Below are 18,497 nucleotides of genomic sequence, written 5' to 3'. Positions count from 1 at the left end.
TTATGTCTTTACACGCATTTCTACAGTGTCAACACTGCCAATCACCAAATACTTTCTAAGACTTTAGGAATAAAGTCCAGTGAGTCAAATACATATTGAAGAGGAATAGTCTTGAGGTCCTGATTACCTATTGAGGCTGTGATACCAAGTTTCTAATTTCATAATATATTTACTGTACTGATACTCTTTAATCTATGTCACTATGTGAAGTTCATATAAAGCCATGGCTATGCATTATTTTTTCTTAAACAGATCGTCCATCACCTCCAGTAGGCCCGGTTATATTTGATGAAGTTCATAAAGATCATATGGTAGTTTCCTGGAAACCTCCATTAGATGACGGAGGCAGTGAAATTACAAATTACATTATTGAGAAGAAGGATGCACACAAAGACCTGTGGATGCCAGTTACATCTGCCACAGTTAAGACAACTTGCAAAATTCCTAAGCTGCTTGAAGGAAGAGAATATCAAATTCGAATTTATGCTGAAAATCTTTATGGCATAAGTGATCCTCTCATATCTGATGAGATGAAAGCCAAGGACCGTTTCCGTAAGTTATTAATTCGTTATCTTACTTTGATACTTTAAGCTTTACTCAGTTTGTAGTGCTCATAAACTCTTTTTTCTTCCCCTAGGTGTTCCTGATGCACCTGAGCAACCAATCATTAAGGATGTTACCAAAGATTCTGCAGTAGTGGTTTGGAAGAAACCATATGATGGAGGCAAGCCAATAACAAACTATATTGTAGAAAAGAAGGAAACAATGTCTACAAGATGGGTCAGAGTTACCAGAGACCCAATTTTCCCCAGTACTCAGTTCAAAGTACCGGACCTCCTTGAAGGCTGTCAATATGAATTCCGTGTTTCAGCTGAAAATGAAATTGGCGTTGGTGATCCTAGTCCACCATCAAAGCCAATTTTTGCTAGAGATCCAATTGGTAATGTATTAAATTTAACTTCTCATTGAAATTTTAATGCACACATCATTTTAGTTATAAAGTTATTATATTTTCCTTTTTTTACCTTTTTTTTTCTTTTTTCTTTTTTAACAGTAAAACCAAGTCCACCTATTAATCCAGAAGCAGTAGATAAAACAAAAAATTCAGTTGATTTATCTTGGCAACCACCACGCCATGATGGTAATGGCAAGATAATTGGCTACCTTGTTGAGTATCAGAAAGTTGGAGATGAAGAATGGAAAAAGGCCAATCTTACAGCAGATTCTTGTCCTGAAACAAAATACAAAGTCACTGGTCTTACTGAGGGTTTGACCTACAAATTCAGGGTGAAAGCAGTCAATGCAGCAGGTGAATCTGAACCAGCCTATGTTCCTGATCCAGTAGAAGTGAAGGACAGACTTGGTGAGTTTCATAAAATCAGATAAGCTTATGTTAGAATTATTACTTTTTAAAAATCTTTTTCTAAAAATACATAATTTTGATTCCAGAACCTCCTGAGCTGATACTTGATGCTAATATGGCCCGAGAACAGCATGTAAAAGCTGGAGATACTCTGAGACTTAGTGCTGTTATTAAAGGTGTTCCATTCCCAAAAGTTTCTTGGAAGAAAGAAGATCATGAAGTCTCACCAAAAGCTGATATTGAGGTTACAGGAGTTGGCAGTAAGCTTGAAATTCGTAACACTGTCCATGAAGATGGTGGAATTTACTCCCTGACAGTTGAAAATCCAGCTGGTTCAAAGACTGTTTCAGTAAAAGTTGTTGTCTTAGGTAATCTTTCTGATGTTCCTTTTGTACTGCATGTTTTTATTCTTTATAAAGGAATGTCTGAAAAATATCAATAAATCAAATAGGAAAGGGGCTAAAAATTACAAGAAACACATTAATTTATCTTGAAACTTACTATTTCGTAAAAAATGCTTTTGTTATAAAATAAACAACAGATTCAAATTTTTATCAATATTAGATAAGCCTGGTCCACCCCGAGACCTGCAAGTCAGTGAAGTTAGAAGCGATTCTTGCTATCTCACTTGGAAGGAACCAGAAGATGATGGTGGCTCTGTCATTACCAACTATGTGGTAGAAAGGAAAGATGTAGCTTCTGCACAGTGGGTAGCCCTCTCATCAACCTCCAAGAAACGCAGTCACATGGCAAAATATCTAATGGAAGGCACTCAGTATCTCTTCCGAGTTGCAGCTGAGAATCAGTATGGTAGAGGTCCATATGTGGAAACACTCAAGCCTATTAAAGCTATAGATCCACTGCGTAAGTATTTTTTCAGTTATATTATTTAATTTGTTTATATTGTTCTTGGTAATTTTTGGTATTAACTTGTTGGTGCTAATGTGAACCAGGTGTGCTGCTACCATAGACTGGCCATTCCAGTAACCATCTTGTTTTTGCATTTTAAAAGATCCTCCGGGGCCACCAAAGAATCTGCATCATGTAGATGTTGACAAGACTGAAGTTTCCCTTGTTTGGAATCGACCAGATAGGGATGGTGGTGCTGAGATAACTGGCTATTTGGTGGAATATCAAGAAGATGGTGCAGATGAGTGGACAAAGTTCCAGACGGTACCTATGCTAGACTGTGTTGTTACAGGCCTACAAAAAGGAAAAATATACAAATTCCGTGTGAAAGCTCAGAATATTATTGGTCTTAGCCTTCCAGATACAACTATACCAATTGAGTGTCAAGAAAAACTAGGTAATTTTTAGTTTTTCATGTTGCTTCACTGATTCCTTCTTCCTTGAAGTATTTCCCCTGAAAAGGTAATTTCTATTTTTCTCTAATTTCAGTACCTCCATCCGTGGAACTAGATGTGAAGTTAATTGAAGGTCTTGTTGTTAAAGCTGGCACCACAGTGAGACTTCCTGCGATTATGAGAGGTGTGCCAGTTCCCACTGCAAAATGGGTTACGGATGGCATTGAAATTAAAACAGATGGCAGAACGAAGATTGAGACTGACAATTATTCAACTGTACTTACCATCAAAGACTGCATAAGAAAAGATACAGGAGAATATCTACTCACAGTATCTAATGCAGCTGGAAGCAAAACTGTTGCTCTACATCTTACAGTACTGGATGTTCCTGGCCCACCAACTGGTCCTATTAATATTCTTGAAGTAACACCAGAACATATGGTTATTTCTTGGCGCCCTCCTAGAGATGATGGAGGGAGTCCTATAATAAATTATATTGTTGAGAAGCGTCAATCAAAGAAAGAAACTTGGGGAGTGGTTAGCTCTGGAACAAGTCACACAAAAATCAAGATTCCACGACTGCAGAAAGGCTGTGAATATATTTTCCGTGTTCGTGCAGAAAATAAGATAGGCATTGGTGCACCTCTTGATTCAGAACCAACAGTTGCTAAACATATGTTTGATCCACCATCCCCACCTGGTAAACCAACTGTTTATGATATTACAGAAAATGCTGCAACTGTGTCTTGGACCCTACCAAAATCTGATGGTGGAACTCCAATAACTGGTTATATACTTGAACGTCGGGAAGCATCTGGTAAATGGGTGCGTGTCAATAAGACACCAATACTTGATATGAAATACAGAGTCACTGGTCTTTTTGAAGGCAACACATATGAATTCAGAGTTTTCGCAGAAAACATGGTGGGTTTAAGCAAACCATCTCCAAGCTCTGATCCAATCAAAGCATCGCGTCCTATCACTCCTCCTGGACCACCTATAAATCCCAAATTAAAAGACAAAACCAAAGAAACAGCTGATCTTGTGTGGACAAAGCCCCTGAAAGATGGCGGCAGCCCAATCCTAGGATACATTGTGGAATGTCAGAAAACTGGAACTACACAGTGGAATAGGATTAATAAGGATGAACTCATTAGACAGTGTGCTTTCAGAGTACCTGGGCTAATAGAAGGAAATGAATATAAATTCCGAATAAAAGCTGTCAACATTGTGGGCGAGGGAGAACCAAGAGAACTGGCAGAAACTGTACTTGCAAAGGATATCCTTTCTCCTCCAGAAGTAAGCCTAGATGTGACCTGCCGAGACTTAATTACTGTCCGAGTAGGCCAAACAATCCGTATTACTGGTAAAGTAAAAGGCAGGCCAGATCCTGACATAACATGGTCTAAAGATGGCAAAGTACTAGTCCAAGAAAAGAATGTTGAAATAGTCCATGATCTACCTAATGTTGAACTGCAAGTTAAAGAAGCCAAGAGATCAGATCATGGCAAATATATAATAGCAGCCAAGAACAGCTGTGGACATGCTCAAGCTTTTGCTGTTGTTAATGTACTTGACAGACCTGGACCATGTCAGAACCTGAAAATAAGCTATGTCACAAGAGATTCTTGTATGATCTCCTGGGAGAGTCCAGTGGATAATGGTGGCTCTGAAATAACAAATTACATAGTAGAGTACCGTGAACCAAACCAAAGGGGATGGTCAATTGTCTCCTCTGATATCACTAAACGATTAGTAAAGGCACATCTTGTAGAGAACCGTGAATACTTTTTCAGAGTTTGTGCAGAAAACAAAATAGGTCCAGGTCCTTGCATTGAGACCAAGACTCCCATCCTTGCCATCAATCCTATTGACAAGCCTGGAGAGCCAGAAAATCTTCACATTGCAGAGAAAGGAAAAACATTTGTATATTTGAAATGGAGAAGGCCAGATTATGATGGTGGGAGTCCTAATTTAAGTTACCACGTTGAGAGAAAACTCAAAGACTCAGATGAATGGGAAAGAGTTCACAAAGGCAGCATTAAGGAAACACACTACATGGTAGACAAATGTGTTGAAAATAAAATTTACCAATTTCGAGTTCAAACCAAGAATGAGGCAGGTGAAAGTGACTGGGTAAAAACAGCTGAAGTTGTTGTGAAGGAAGATCTGCAGAAACCAGTGCTAGACTTGAAGTTGAGTGGAGTGCTAACTGTGAAAGCGGGTGACCCAATTAGAATTGAGGCTGGAGTCAGAGGAAAACCACAGCCTGAAGTTGTATGGACTAAAGACAAAGATGCTACAGATCTAACCAGATCTCCAAGAGTCAGTATTGAAGCAACTTCTGACACTTCCAAATTTGTTCTCACTAAATCAAGGCGTAGTGATGGTGGGAAATATGTGATTACTGCAACTAACACAGCTGGTAGTTTTGTGGCATATGCTACTGTTATTGTCTTGGATAAACCAGGACCTGTAAGAAACCTGAAAGTCACTGACATTTCAAGTGATAGATGTACTGTTACTTGGGACCCTCCAGAGGATGATGGTGGTTGTGAAATACAGAACTACATCCTAGAAAAGTGTGAAAGCAAGCGTATGGTTTGGTCTACATACTCTTCTGCTGTCCTAACAAACTACGCAAATGTGACACGCCTCATTGAAGGTAATGAATATATATTTAGAGTTCGTGCAGAGAATAAAATGGGCACTGGTCCACCAACAGAAACACACCCAATTATTGCAAAAACAAAATATGATAGACCTGGACGCCCTGACCCTCCAGATGTCACAAGAGTTAGCAAAGAAGAGATGACTGTAGTTTGGAATCCACCAGAATATGATGGTGGAAAATCAATTACAGGATATATCTTAGAGAAGAAAGAGAAACGATCACTAAGATGGGTTCCTGTTACTAAGACTGCAATTCCAGAGAGACGCAAGAAGGTTACAAATCTCATCCCTGGTCATGAATATCAGTTTCGTGTCAGTGCTGAAAATGAAGTTGGACTTGGAGAACCAAGCTTGCCATCAAGACCTGTAGTAGCAAAAGACCCAATAGGTATTAAACCACTGTATTCTACTCTATTTTGGTTTAAAGTTAACATAAAAGATTCCTAAATTACACAACTGTTTTCTTAACTGTAATTTTTATTGTCTTTCAGAACCACCTGGTCCTCCCACAAACTTGAGAGTGGTTGACAGCACAAAGAGTTCCATAACACTTGGCTGGGGAAAACCAGTTTATGATGGTGGTGCTCCAATTATTGGATACGTTGTGGAAATCAGACCAAAAGTTGAGGGTGCTGATCCTGAAGCAGGATGGAAACGATGCAATGTTGCTGCCCAAGTTATTCATACAGAATTTACAGCTACCAGCCTGGATGAGAACCAGTTATATGAGTTCAGAGTTTCTGCCCAAAACCAGGTTGGCCTTGGTCGACCAGCTGAACTGAAAGAAGCTGTGTCTCCCAAAGAAATACTTGGTGAGCTTTCCCATCCTTTTTATGAGTATTTACATACAGTCTTTATTTTCTCTGGTTTTATTTTATTTCACTTGTCAAACCTTGCATTTTACTTCTTCAATTTTGTCTTTCAGAACCTCCTGAGATTGAACTGGATGCAAGCATGAGAAAGTTAGTCACAGTCAGGGCAGGATGCCCTATTAGACTCTTTGCCATTGTTAGGGGTCGCCCAGCACCAAAAGTCACCTGGAGGAGAATGGGTATTGACAATGTTATCAGAAAAGGACAAGTTGATCTGGTTGACACTATGGCCTTCTGTGTCATTCCCGATTCAACACGTGATGATTCAGGCAAATATTCACTGACACTTGTTAATGCAGCTGGAGAAAAGGCTGTATTTGTGAATGTCAGAGTCTTGGGTAAGTAATGAGAGAAATATCTGTAGACAGTTTTTTAACTGCACTGAATGTTAATTGCAGACATTTCTATGGGCTCCATATGCTGCAGTTTTTCAGCACAACTGTATCAGCTAAAACTAACTTCCCCTGCATAGGAAGCTGTTACACCCTCACCCCCTTTAATTTTAACTTATTAAAGAGTAAAAGACTAGCCTAAATTGAAATTTCTTTATAGATACTCCTGGACCTGTGTCAGACTTCAGGGTTTCAGATGTCACCAAGATGTCATGCCACCTTTCATGGGCACCTCCAGAGAATGATGGTGGTAGCCCAGTGACTCATTACATCCTGCAGAAACGTGAGGCTGACAGGAAGACCTGGGGAACAGTCACTGCAGAACTTAAGAAAACAAGTTTCCAAATAGCTAACCTTGTACCTGGAAATGAGTATTTCTTTAGAGTAACAGCAGTGAATGAATATGGGTCAGGTGTTCCAACTGACATACCAAAACCAGTTCTAGCCACAGATCCCCTAAGTAAGTATGCTTTATGCACAGTTTGTTTTTTTCTCTAGTTGCATTTTTTGAAAGTTGGTGGTTTAAATTGGACAATGCTATAACTACTCAATGATAAACATAAATATTTCTGTTAGTTTCTGTCGAATAATATAATCTATGAATATAGTACCTTTGCCTTTATTAAGAATTTGGCTCTTTTCCATATTGTCCTTTTAGAGTTAGCATGGATAGCATCCAATAATTCAAGAAGTATTCAATAGCCAAAAAATCTTGGAAATTCAATGTTAAATGTGTCTCTTTTTTTTTTCCCTTGAAAGGTGAACCTGATCCACCAAAAAAACTTGAAGTTACTGAAATTACAAAGAATAGTGCAACTTTAGGCTGGCTGCCACCACTACGTGATGGAGGCTCAAAAGTTGATGGATACATTGTTAGCTACAAAGAGGATGACCAACCAGAGGATCGCTGGACAGAGTATTCAGTTGTTAAAGATCTCTCCATTGTTGTAGCTGGTCTGAAAGAGGGAAAGAAGTACAAGTTTAGAGTGGCAGCTAGAAATGCTGTAGGAGTAAGTTTGCCAAGAGAAACTGAAGGAGTATTTGAAATTAAAGAACAACTCAGTAAGTAACAATTTAAATATGTTGCAATAGTCTGTTTTAATAATGACATGAGCAAGAGTTCTAATTCTTTCAGTGAGTCCCCCTCACAAGATAGGTGAGGACATAGTAGATGAGGATTGGGTTAGGGATCAGTTGCATAATCTGGACATCCATAAATCGTTGGGTCCGGATGAAATGCATCCAAGGGTGCTGAGGGAGCTGGCGGAGGTCATTGCTAGTCCACTCTCCATCATCTTTGGTAAGTCATGGGTAACAGGAGAGGTGCCTGAGGACTGGAGGATAGCAAATGTCACTCCAGTCTACAAGAAGGGCAAGAAGGAGGACCCGGGTAACTATAGACCGGTCAGCCTCACCTCCATCCCTGGAAAGGTAATGGAACAACTTGTCCTTGGCACTATCTCTAGACATATCAAGGAGATGGGGGTCATCAAGAGCAGTCAACATGGTTTTACCAAGGGTAAGTCATGTTTGACTAACCTCATAGCCTTCTATGAGGAAATTACTAGGTGGATAGATGATGGTAGAGCGGTAGATGTGGTCTATCTTGATTTCAGTAAAGCATTTGACACCGTCTCCCACAGCATCCTTGTAGATAAGTTGATCAAGTATGGGTTTGATGATCAGGCAGTGAGGTGGATCAAGAACTGGTTGAAAGGAAGAAGTCAGAGAGTTGTAGTCAATGGGGCAGAATCTAGTTGGAGGCCTGTGACTAGTGGAGTCCCTCAGGGGTCGGTACTGGGACCGGTGTTGTTCAATATCTTCATCAACGACCTGGATGAGGGCACAGAATGTACCCTCAGCAAGTTTGCTGATGACACCAAGCTGGGAGGAGTGGCTGACACACCAGAAGGCTGTGCTGCCATTCAGAGAGACTTAGACAGGCTGGAGACTTGGGCGGGGAAAAACCTGATGAAGTTTAACATGAGCAAGTGTAGAGTTTTGCATTTGGGGAAGAAAAACGCCATGTACCAGTACAGGTTGGGGGCTGACCTGCTGGAGAGCAGTGTAGGTGAAAGGGACCTGGGGGTCATGGTAGACAGGAGGATGACCATGAGCCAGCAGTGTGCCCTTGTGGCTAAGAAGGCCAATGGCATCCTGGGGTGTATTAGAAAGGGTGTGGTTAGTAGGTCAAGAGAGGTTCTCCTCCCCCTCTATTCTGCATTGGTGAGGCCACATCTGGAATATTGTGTCCAGTTCTGGGCCCCTCAGTTCAAGAAGGACAGGGAAGTGCTTGAAAGAGTCCAGCGCAGAGCCACAAGGATGATTAAGGGAGTGGAACATCTCCCTTATGAGGAAAGGCTGAGGGAGCTGGGTCTCTTTAGTTTGGAGAAAAGGAGACTGAGGGGTGACCTCATCAATGTTTACAAATATGTAAAGGGTGAGTGTCAAGACGATGGAGTTAAGCTTTTTTCAGTGAAGACCAGTGATAGGACAAGGGGTAATGGATACAAGTTGGAGCATAGGAGGTTTAAGATGAATATCAGGAAAAATTTTTTTACTGTAAGAGTGACAGAGCACTGGAACAGGCTGCCCAGAGAGGTTGTGGAGTCTCCTTCGCTGGAGACATTCAAAACCCGCCTGGACGCCTTCCTGGGTGATGTGCTCTAGGTGACCCTGCTCTGGCAGGGGGGTTGGACTAGATGATCTTTCGAGGTCCCTTCCAACCCCTAGGATTCTATGATTCTATGAATAGTCCACAAGTCTTTACATTAACATGTGAGAAGGCAATCCAAACTCAAAATATTCTCTTACAAACTGTAGAAGAATGTAAAAGTAAGAATGGAATAGATACTGCTTTCTGAAGAATCTCTAGTTATCCATAAGTGGAAACTAAATTAGAAATTACCAAATAATTTCTAGTGGTGATTCCACTTGAGAGAGAAGCAGAGAACTTTCACAGGAAAAAGAAGAAAAAGTAAATTGCATAAGTTAAATTTATATTTCTCTGTGTGATTTTTTTCCAGTCCCACCTAAGATCCTGATGCCTGATCACGTTCACATTAAAGCTGGAAAGAAACTGAGAATTGAAGCTCATGTATATGGGAAGCCTCAGCCAGTCTGTAAATGGTTGAAAGGAGATCAAGATGTAATTACATCCAGTCGACTTGCTGTGCACAAAGCAGAAAAGTCTTCTGTTCTTATCATTAAGGATGTGACTAGAAAAGATTCTGATTTTTACACTCTTACTGCGGAAAATAGCTCTGGTACTGATAGTCAGAAAATCAGAGTGGTAGTCATGGGTATGTCCTATTTGGTTTTTTTTTAACCCAGCTTTATACAATACTAGTTTTAGTATATTCCAGTGGTTGCTATTTTATTTCATCTCTTTTTTCTTAATATGCTTTTTTGTTGCAGATAAACCAGGTCCACCACAGCCTCCATTTGATATTTCTGAAATTGATGCTGATGCTTGTACTCTTTCATGGCATATACCTCTCGAAGATGGTGGCAGTAACATTACAAACTACATAGTTGAGAAATGTGATGTAAGCCGAGGAGACTGGGTAACAGCATTAGCTTCTGTCACAAAGACAAGCTGCAGAATTGGAAAACTGATTACTGGAGAAGAGTACATGTTCCGCGTTCGTGCCGAAAATCGTTTTGGAATTTCTGAGCCACTTGCTTCTGGCAAGATGATCGCACAGTTCCCATTTGGTATGTCAGTTTTTGATAGTAGCATTTCTCTGTCTAGCACTGCTAGAAAGAAAACATGTGACTGATACCCATCTCTGTATTCCTTTATAGATGTTCCTAGTGAACCAAAGAATGCACGTATTACAAAAGTCAACAAGGACTGCATTTTTGTTGCCTGGGATAAACCAGACAGTGATGGAGGCAGTCCAATTACTGGTTACCTCATTGAGCGCAAAGAAAGGAACAGTTTACTGTGGGTGAAAGCAAATGACACATCTGTGCGCTCCACTGAATATCCTTGTGTGGGGCTCATTGAAGGCCTTGAGTATGCTTTCAGAATTTATGCATTGAACAGAGCTGGAGCAAGTAAACCTAGTAAACCAACCGAGTTTGTCACAGCAAGAGCACCAGTTGGTAAGCCAAACATACAAAAAAATTTGCAACAGACGACAGTTTTTATGGTCATTTTCAATAAAGCTGCAATGTTTTATGATCTTCAGTTTGCCCTTAGATTTATATTTTCATGTTTACCATGACTGCACTGAGTGCACTCAGTGGGTATGCTGTAAATAGGTTGCAGCAGTATTTAAGCCATTTTTTAATGTTAGGTATTTAGGCAGAACAGACTATAACATGATCTTATTTGCCTTAGATCCTCCTGGAAAACCTGAAGTTATTGATGTCACTAAGAGTACTGTATCACTGGTATGGACAAGACCAAAGCATGATGGTGGTAGCAAACTTATTGGCTACTTTGTTGAAGCTTGCAAATTACCTGGTGATAAGTGGGTTCGGTGCAATACAACTCCACATCAAATACCTCTAGAAGAGTACACCGCTACTGATTTGGAAGAAAATGCTCAATATCAATTTAGAGCAATTGCCAAGACAGCAGTTAATATTAGCCGACCTTCAGAACCTTCTGATCCAGTGATCATTCATCCAGAAAATGGTAAGAAATGTAAAAGCATTTGAGAACTCTGATAAGAACTGTGCATATTGAACTAAGACTCATGTGAAGAATAAGATGTTTATCTCTTACTAGATTGATTAACTCTTGGGCTCTTTCCTTTCAGTTCCCCCCAGAATAGAGTTGGACCTTTCTATGCAATCACAGCTTACAGTAAAAGCTGGAACTAATGTCCGTCTGGAGGCAAATGTATATGGCAAGCCAATACCAACAATCACCTGGAAGAAAGAAGGAGAAGTTTTAAAGCCATCGGAAGGTGTTAAGATCACCACTAAGAGAAATCTTGCTACAGTTGAGTTATTCAGTGTTAACAGGAAGCAGACAGGAGACTATACAATTACTGCTGAAAATGCAAGCGGATCAAAGTCAGCCACCATTAGGCTTAAAGTACTTGGTAAGCTAAAGAATATCTGCTAGTAAATACATTTATTGTTAAATGATATAGCAAGAGATCGAGCTATAACAATGTGATGTTAATTCTTCTAGATAAGCCTGGTCCACCTGCCTCCGTTAAAATCAAACATATGTATGCAGATCATGCAATGCTTTCTTGGGAGCCTCCTCTGGAAGATGGAGGTTCAGAAATTACTAACTACATTGTAGACAAGCGTGAAACAAGCAGACCAAACTGGGCCCAAGTCAGTGCCAATGTACCCATTACAAGCTGCACAGTGGAGAAACTAATAGAAGGACATGAGTATCAGTTCCGCATATGTGCTGAAAACAAATATGGTGTTGGAGACCCTATCTTCACTGAACCAGCAGTTGCTAAGAATCCGTATGGTAAGTGCTTTGTGGGCCAGCTTCATTAGTCACTTATTTTTTTGTGTACACCTAGTATGAATGTGAATGTAACTTTCAAATAAATCTTCACAGATGTTCCTGGACCTTGTGATCCACCGATAATTAGCAATGTAACAAAAGACTTTATGACTGTTAGCTGGAAACCACCAGCTAGTGATGGTGGGTCCCCAATAACTGGTTATATACTTGAGAAGCGTGAAACTAAGGCTCTTAACTGGACAAAGGTCAACAGAAAACCTGTCATTGAAAGAACCGTTAAGGCTACTGGACTCCAAGAAGGAACAGAATACGAGTTCCGGGTGATAGCATTGAATAAGGCCGGACCTGGCAAGCCTAGCGCGCCATCTAAAGCTGTCTATGCTCGTGATCCTCAATGTAAGCTAAAAGCCTCACATGTTTTCCATGATTATTTCCAAATACTTTTGTACAGCATTTGGTATGATGACTTTATGTTATTTTAATTTTCAGATCCTCCTGGCCCACCTGCTTTCCCGAAAGTGGTTGATACTACTCATAATTCAATAAGCCTGTCATGGAGCAAACCAGCATATGATGGAGGAAGCCCTATTATTGGTTATCTAGTGGAATCAAAAAGAGCTGACTCAGACAACTGGGTCAGATGCAATCTACCCAAGAATTTACAGGCTACACAATTTGTGGTAACAGGGCTGATCGAAGATACAGAGTACCAGTTCCGTGTTTATGCTGTCAATAAGATTGGATACAGTGATCCAAGTGATGTTCCTGATAAACACACTGCTAAAGACATTTTAAGTATGTTCACTGAAAAAAAAATAATAATACCTTGTTGACTTTTGCTGTAATTCATGGGATGGGTTCCAAAGATAGGATTTGTCACAGACCATGAAAACAAATTAAGTTGGAATGTGTTGTTTCTCCAAAAATGTATACTAAAAGTGGCTAATTTGAAAGAAAATAGGGGCAGTTAGGAACTGAATAGACTGTGACTGGTGTCTGCTTTTTTAATTTGCATGCTGCTCTTCTGCCTCCTATTTTGGGTCTTAAATAATTTTTTCTTTCTCTAATCCTAAAATTAGACTTCTCAGATCTCTCTTTTATCCTTAAAACTTTCAGTCTCCATCATAGAATCACAGAATGGTTTTGGTTGGAAGGGACCTCTAAGATCATCTAGTTCCAACCCCCCTGACATGGGCAGGGACAGCTTCCACTAGACCAGGTTGCTCAAAGCCCTTAAAACTTTCGGTCTTCATCATAGAATCACAGAATGGTTTTGGTTGGAACGGACCTCTAAGATCATCTAATTCCAACCCCCCTGACATGGGCAGGGACAGCTTTCACTAGACCAGGTTGCTCAAAGCCCCATCCAACCTGGCCTTGAACACTTCCAGGGATAGGGCTTCCACAACCTCCCTGGGCAATCTGTTCCAGTATCTCACCATCCTTACACTAAAGAATTTCTTCCTAATACCTAACCTAAATCTACCCTCTTCCAGCTTAAAATCATTATCCCTCGTCCTATCACTACACACCCTGGTAAAAAGTCCCTCCTCAGCTTTCTTGGAGGCCCCATTCAGGCACTGGAAGGCCAACATAAGGTCTCCCTGGGTCCTTCTGTTCTCCAGGCTGAACAACCCCAACTCTTTCAGTTTGTCTTCAGAGGAGAGGTGCTCTAGCCCTCTGATTATCTTCATGTCTTCTAAATAATTTGAAGCCAAGATTAATATTCTAAGCACCTGCGTTGTAAAGTATTTAATTGTATGACACTTACTCCTCAAGAGCTATGCTGGCTTCTGTATCCCTTTTGCTGTGTATACAAAAGCATTACTTTGCAAGACTGTCTTGGTTCAAGATAAGCAGAATAGTCCAGGAGGCTTTGAAACTTCTTTGATTTCTAGAGGAACCAGGAGACCTCTTCATATGATAAGTAATGCAAATGATAGAAAAGGCAGGAAAAAAAGGAATTTAAATCAGTGCAAATAATGCTAAGTTTGAAAGATCTTGGAATGACAGTCAGGACACTAACACTAACATCATCACGGACATGAGGACAAAGGAGTTAATCTAGTGAAATGCCAGTAAAGAGGGACTTCCTGTCACAGTAACTTTAGTGGTAGTCTTAAAGATTATGTTTTAATTGCACATTGTTTGTTGTTTTTTTTTTTGTTAAAACACACAGTACCTCCTGAAGGAGAACTTGATGCAGAACTAAGGAAAGTTCTTGTGTTGCGTGCTGGAGTCACAATGAGACTTTATGTGCCAGTAAGAGGACGTCCACCTCCAAAGATTACATGGTCTAAAGTGGGTGCCAACCTAAGAGATAGACAGGGATTAGATATCAAGTCAACTGATTTTGATACCTTCCTGCGCTGTGAAAATGTGAACAAGTATGATGCTGGAAAATATGTCCTTAGTTTGGAGAACAGCTGTGGCAAAAAGGCATACACCATTATTGTAAAAGTACTTGGTAAGTGTCAGGGTTTTCCCCATTATAATATATTTGTTAGATTTTTAACTGATGATTTTTTGTATTTTGTTTACTAAATCAAATGTGGGTTTGTTGTGTTTAGATACTCCAGGCCCTCCAGTTAACCTGGTTGTAAAGGAAGCATCTAAGGATTCTGCCTTCATTACATGGGAACCTCCACTAATAGATGGTGGCAGTCCAATCACAAATTATGTCATTGAAAAACGTGATGCAGAAAGAAAGTCATGGTCCACAGTAACAACAGATTGTCCAAAGACAAGCTACAGGATAACTAACTTAGAAGAAGGCAAATCTTACTTCTTCAGGGTTTTTGCGGAAAATGAATATGGTATTGGTGACCCCTGTGAAACTCGTGATGCTGTTAAAGCTTCTGGTAAGAAAAATAAATTCATTTCACCTATTTTGGTATTAAAATAATTTATATTTTTTTTTAGCTCGAATGGACACTTAGTATGCTTTTTTTTCTTTCTAGAAACACCTGGGCCAGTTGTGGATCTAAAAGCTTCAGCTGTAACAAAATCATCATGCAGTTTAGTATGGAAAAAGCCTATCAGTGATGGTGGAAGCCGTATTTTTGCATATGTTGTCGAGGTCCTGATTGGTGAAGATAAATGGCAAGAAGTCATGCAGGCAAAGAACCTCCATTTTACAATGAGAGACCTAACAGAAGGACAAGAATACACTTTCAGAGTGAGAGCTCAAAATGATGCTGGATATGGAACTCCAAGAGAGCTCACAATTGTGGCAAGAGATGATGTTGGTAAGAAGCAACTTAAGACTATTAATTCAATGCTCCACGTCCCCAGTTACGTTTATGCTTACTCTCACTACTCTGCATACATACAAAACTGATGCATTAAAACAGTATCTTAATTTTATCACAGAGATCATGCATAGTTGAATAATCAGTTTCTTTTATTTTTGCAGTGGCACCTGATCTTGATTTAAGAGATCTACCTGATTTGTGCTATACAGCTAAAGAAGGCAGCAATTTCCGTCTTAAGATCCCAATTAAAGGCAAGCCTGTCCCAACAGTAACTTGGAAGAAAGGTGAAGACCAGGCACTTACGGAGAGTGGAAGAGTTGCATTTGAATCTACAGCAGTTAACACCACACTTATAGTACATGACTGCCAGAAAGCTGATGCTGGAAAATACACAATAACTCTGAAGAATGTGGTTGGCAGCAAGGAAGGCACTATTTCTGTGAAAGTTGTTGGCAAACCTGGCATACCAACAGGTCCAGTGAAATTTGAAGAAGTCACAGCTGATGCCATAACCTTAAAGTGGGGCCCTCCAAAAGATGATGGTGGTTCAGAAATCACTAACTATGTCCTAGAGAAGAGAGATAATGTAAACAATAAGTGGGTGACTTGTGCCTCTGCAGTCCAGAAAACCACATTTAGAGTTACAAGACTCCATGAAGGAAATGAATATACATTCAGAATCAGGGCTGAAAATAAATACGGAGTAGGTGAAGGACTTAAATCTGACCCTGTCATTGCAAAACATCCATTTGGTAAGTACCAATTACAACTTTCAAAATTGAAAGAAATATTTTAGGGGTGACATGTATTTGTAATATTACTGTACTTTAAAAAATATTGTTTAGATGTGCCAGATGCTCCTCCACCTCCCAACATTGTTGATGTTCGGCATGAATCTGTATCTTTAACTTGGACTGATCCCAGAAGAACTGGAGGCTCACCGATCACAGGTATATCCCCAAAGTCTCCCTAGTGTTTCAGTTCTTAATAGTTCCTTCTCTCTGTCAAAGGAGGAGTCTATCAGGTGTTTATGCTTTAAGTTGAGTGATTAACAGATGGATGGATGTCACTGTTTTACTTCCTAGTCTTTCCCTGTAATGAGGCTTTTTTTAAAACAAACAAACAAAAAAAAAACACCTTTTAAGCTGGGAGAAGACTAACTGAGAACAAATATTTTTGCACAGAGCCAAAACATCTAAAGAAAGAAAAACAATATAAAACTAGCAGCTTGCATTTACATCTTGTTGCTGCAATTACATCATCTGTAATGTATGTTCACATCCATTTCTTAATCTGATTTTTAGTGTTCCTATTGCACAATGCAAATGTGTTTTGCACAGGCAGTATGATACTTAACAATGCTGTAAGAAATGAAGAATTCTAGAAAACCCCTCATTTTTTCACCTCACCATTTGTCTTCCAGGATATCACATTGAAGTAAAAGAAAGAAATAGTCTCCTATGGAAGAGAGCAAATAAAACACCAATAAGAATGAAAGATTTCAGAGTGACAGGGTTAACTGAAGGTCTGGAATATGAATTCAGAGTAATGGCAATCAATATGGCTGGAGTAGGTAAACCAAGTCTGCCATCTGAACCAGTTGTAGCACTTGATCCTATTGGTAAGTTATCAGGAGAACAAAAAGGAAAATTTTGAAATGTAAAATAACTTTCTTTGACCCCTATTTTTTTTTTTTCTTCTAGATCCTCCTGGGAAACCTGAAGTTATCAATGTAACTAGGAACTCAGTAACACTCATATGGACAGAACCAAAATATGATGGTGGACATAAATTAACTGGCTATATTGTTGAAAAGCGTGATTTACCCTCAAAGACTTGGACAAAAGCTAATCATGTGAATGTTCCAGACTGTGCATTTACTGTAACTGACCTCATTGAAGGCTCCAAATACGAGTTCAGAATTAGAGCAAAGAATACCGCTGGAGCTATCAGTCCTCCATCTGAATCCACAGGAACTATAATATGCAAGGATGAGTACGGTATGTAGGTGACATAAAAAAGGTAGAATTTTATTTGAATAATTAATAGCAAATCCTCTCCCCCTCAGCCCCCAATATTCTTGTTATAACAATTGGGGTTTGTTTGTTTGTTTATTTTGACAGAGGCACCAAGCATTGTTCTCGATCCTACTTTGAAGGAAGGTTTAACAGTAAAAGCAGGAGAAACCATTACATTGTCTGCTATTAGTGTCCGTGGCAAACCACCTCCAACTTCAGCGTGGTCAAAAGCTGGAAAAGATTTTAGACCTTCAGAGCTTGTGCACATTGAAACCACACCAACTTCTTCTACTCTAACTGTCAAATATGCAGCCCGAAAAGATTCTGGAGAATACACAATCACTGCAACCAATCCTTTTGGCACTAAGCAGGAGAGCGTACATGTGAAGGTTCTAGATGTTCCAGGACCTCCAGGGCCTATTGAGATCAGCAATGTTTCAGCAGAAAAAGCAACTCTTACATGGTCACCTCCTGCAGAAGACGGTGGATCACCAGTCAAATCATATGTCCTTGAAAAGAGAGAAACTAGCCGTCTACTCTGGACATTGGTTGCTGAAAATATTGAAAGCTGTAGGCATGTTGTTAGCAAACTCATTCAAGGAAATGAGTATGTCTTCCGTGTCTCAGCAGTAAATCAATATGGCAAGGGTGAACCAGTACAATCAGAACCAGTTAAAATGGTGGATAGATTTGGTATGTAGAACAAGCTAAGAATTTCCAGTGTGTTTTTATTAATCTCTGAAAACTTGATTTTTGTTTTAACTGTACTTTTTTTTCTTCCCTATCAGGCCCCCCAGGCCCTCCTGGAAAACCAGAAGTAACAAATGTGACTAAAAATACTGTCACAGTTACCTGGAAAAGGCCAGTAGATGATGGTGGAAGTGAAATCACAGGTTACTATGTGGAGCGAAGAGAAAAGAAAGGTTTAAGATGGGTCAGAGCAACTAAAAAGCCAGTCTCAGATCTTAGAAGCAAAATAACTGGTCTTCTGGAAGGAAATGAATATGAATTCCGTGTCAGTGCAGAAAACAGAGCAGGGGTTGGACCACCAAGTGATGCTTCAAAGCCAGTCTTATGCAAGGATGTTGCATGTTAGTATCATGCCTTTTCTTTTTAGGGGGTGGGTGGGATGGGTGGGGAGCACATTCAGACAGCATAAGAGTGACTTCCTC

The 18,497-nt window shown here is 39.9% G+C and overlaps 1 protein-coding gene across 1 annotated transcript in view; it reads left to right on the top strand.

Annotated features, from left to right (window-relative positions):
• Positions 1–18,497, top strand: part of TTN (titin) — a 240,899-nt gene that overhangs the window by 177,184 nt on the left and 45,218 nt on the right. Inside the window, exons 236-263 of the mRNA XM_051623291.1 lie at positions 253–552; positions 638–940; positions 1,055–1,363; positions 1,450–1,731; positions 1,928–2,227; positions 2,376–2,669; positions 2,762–5,728; positions 5,832–6,152; positions 6,266–6,550; positions 6,765–7,064; positions 7,364–7,666; positions 9,631–9,906; positions 10,022–10,321; positions 10,412–10,714; positions 10,953–11,252; positions 11,377–11,664; positions 11,757–12,053; positions 12,147–12,449; positions 12,543–12,848; positions 14,233–14,520; positions 14,624–14,914; positions 15,014–15,301; positions 15,469–16,059; positions 16,153–16,257; positions 16,731–16,928; positions 17,011–17,307; positions 17,431–18,018; positions 18,114–18,416. Coding sequence (XP_051479251.1) covers positions 253–552; positions 638–940; positions 1,055–1,363; positions 1,450–1,731; positions 1,928–2,227; positions 2,376–2,669; positions 2,762–5,728; positions 5,832–6,152; positions 6,266–6,550; positions 6,765–7,064; positions 7,364–7,666; positions 9,631–9,906; positions 10,022–10,321; positions 10,412–10,714; positions 10,953–11,252; positions 11,377–11,664; positions 11,757–12,053; positions 12,147–12,449; positions 12,543–12,848; positions 14,233–14,520; positions 14,624–14,914; positions 15,014–15,301; positions 15,469–16,059; positions 16,153–16,257; positions 16,731–16,928; positions 17,011–17,307; positions 17,431–18,018; positions 18,114–18,416 — 11,286 coding nt within the window. The remainder of the gene's footprint in view (positions 1–252; positions 553–637; positions 941–1,054; positions 1,364–1,449; positions 1,732–1,927; positions 2,228–2,375; positions 2,670–2,761; positions 5,729–5,831; positions 6,153–6,265; positions 6,551–6,764; positions 7,065–7,363; positions 7,667–9,630; positions 9,907–10,021; positions 10,322–10,411; positions 10,715–10,952; positions 11,253–11,376; positions 11,665–11,756; positions 12,054–12,146; positions 12,450–12,542; positions 12,849–14,232; positions 14,521–14,623; positions 14,915–15,013; positions 15,302–15,468; positions 16,060–16,152; positions 16,258–16,730; positions 16,929–17,010; positions 17,308–17,430; positions 18,019–18,113; positions 18,417–18,497) is intronic.

Source organism: Apus apus, chromosome 6 (genome assembly GCF_020740795.1).
Source record: "Apus apus isolate bApuApu2 chromosome 6, bApuApu2.pri.cur, whole genome shotgun sequence".
NCBI lineage: Eukaryota > Metazoa > Chordata > Aves > Apodiformes > Apodidae > Apus > Apus apus.
This window is presented reverse-complemented; position numbering and strand designations above follow the sequence as displayed.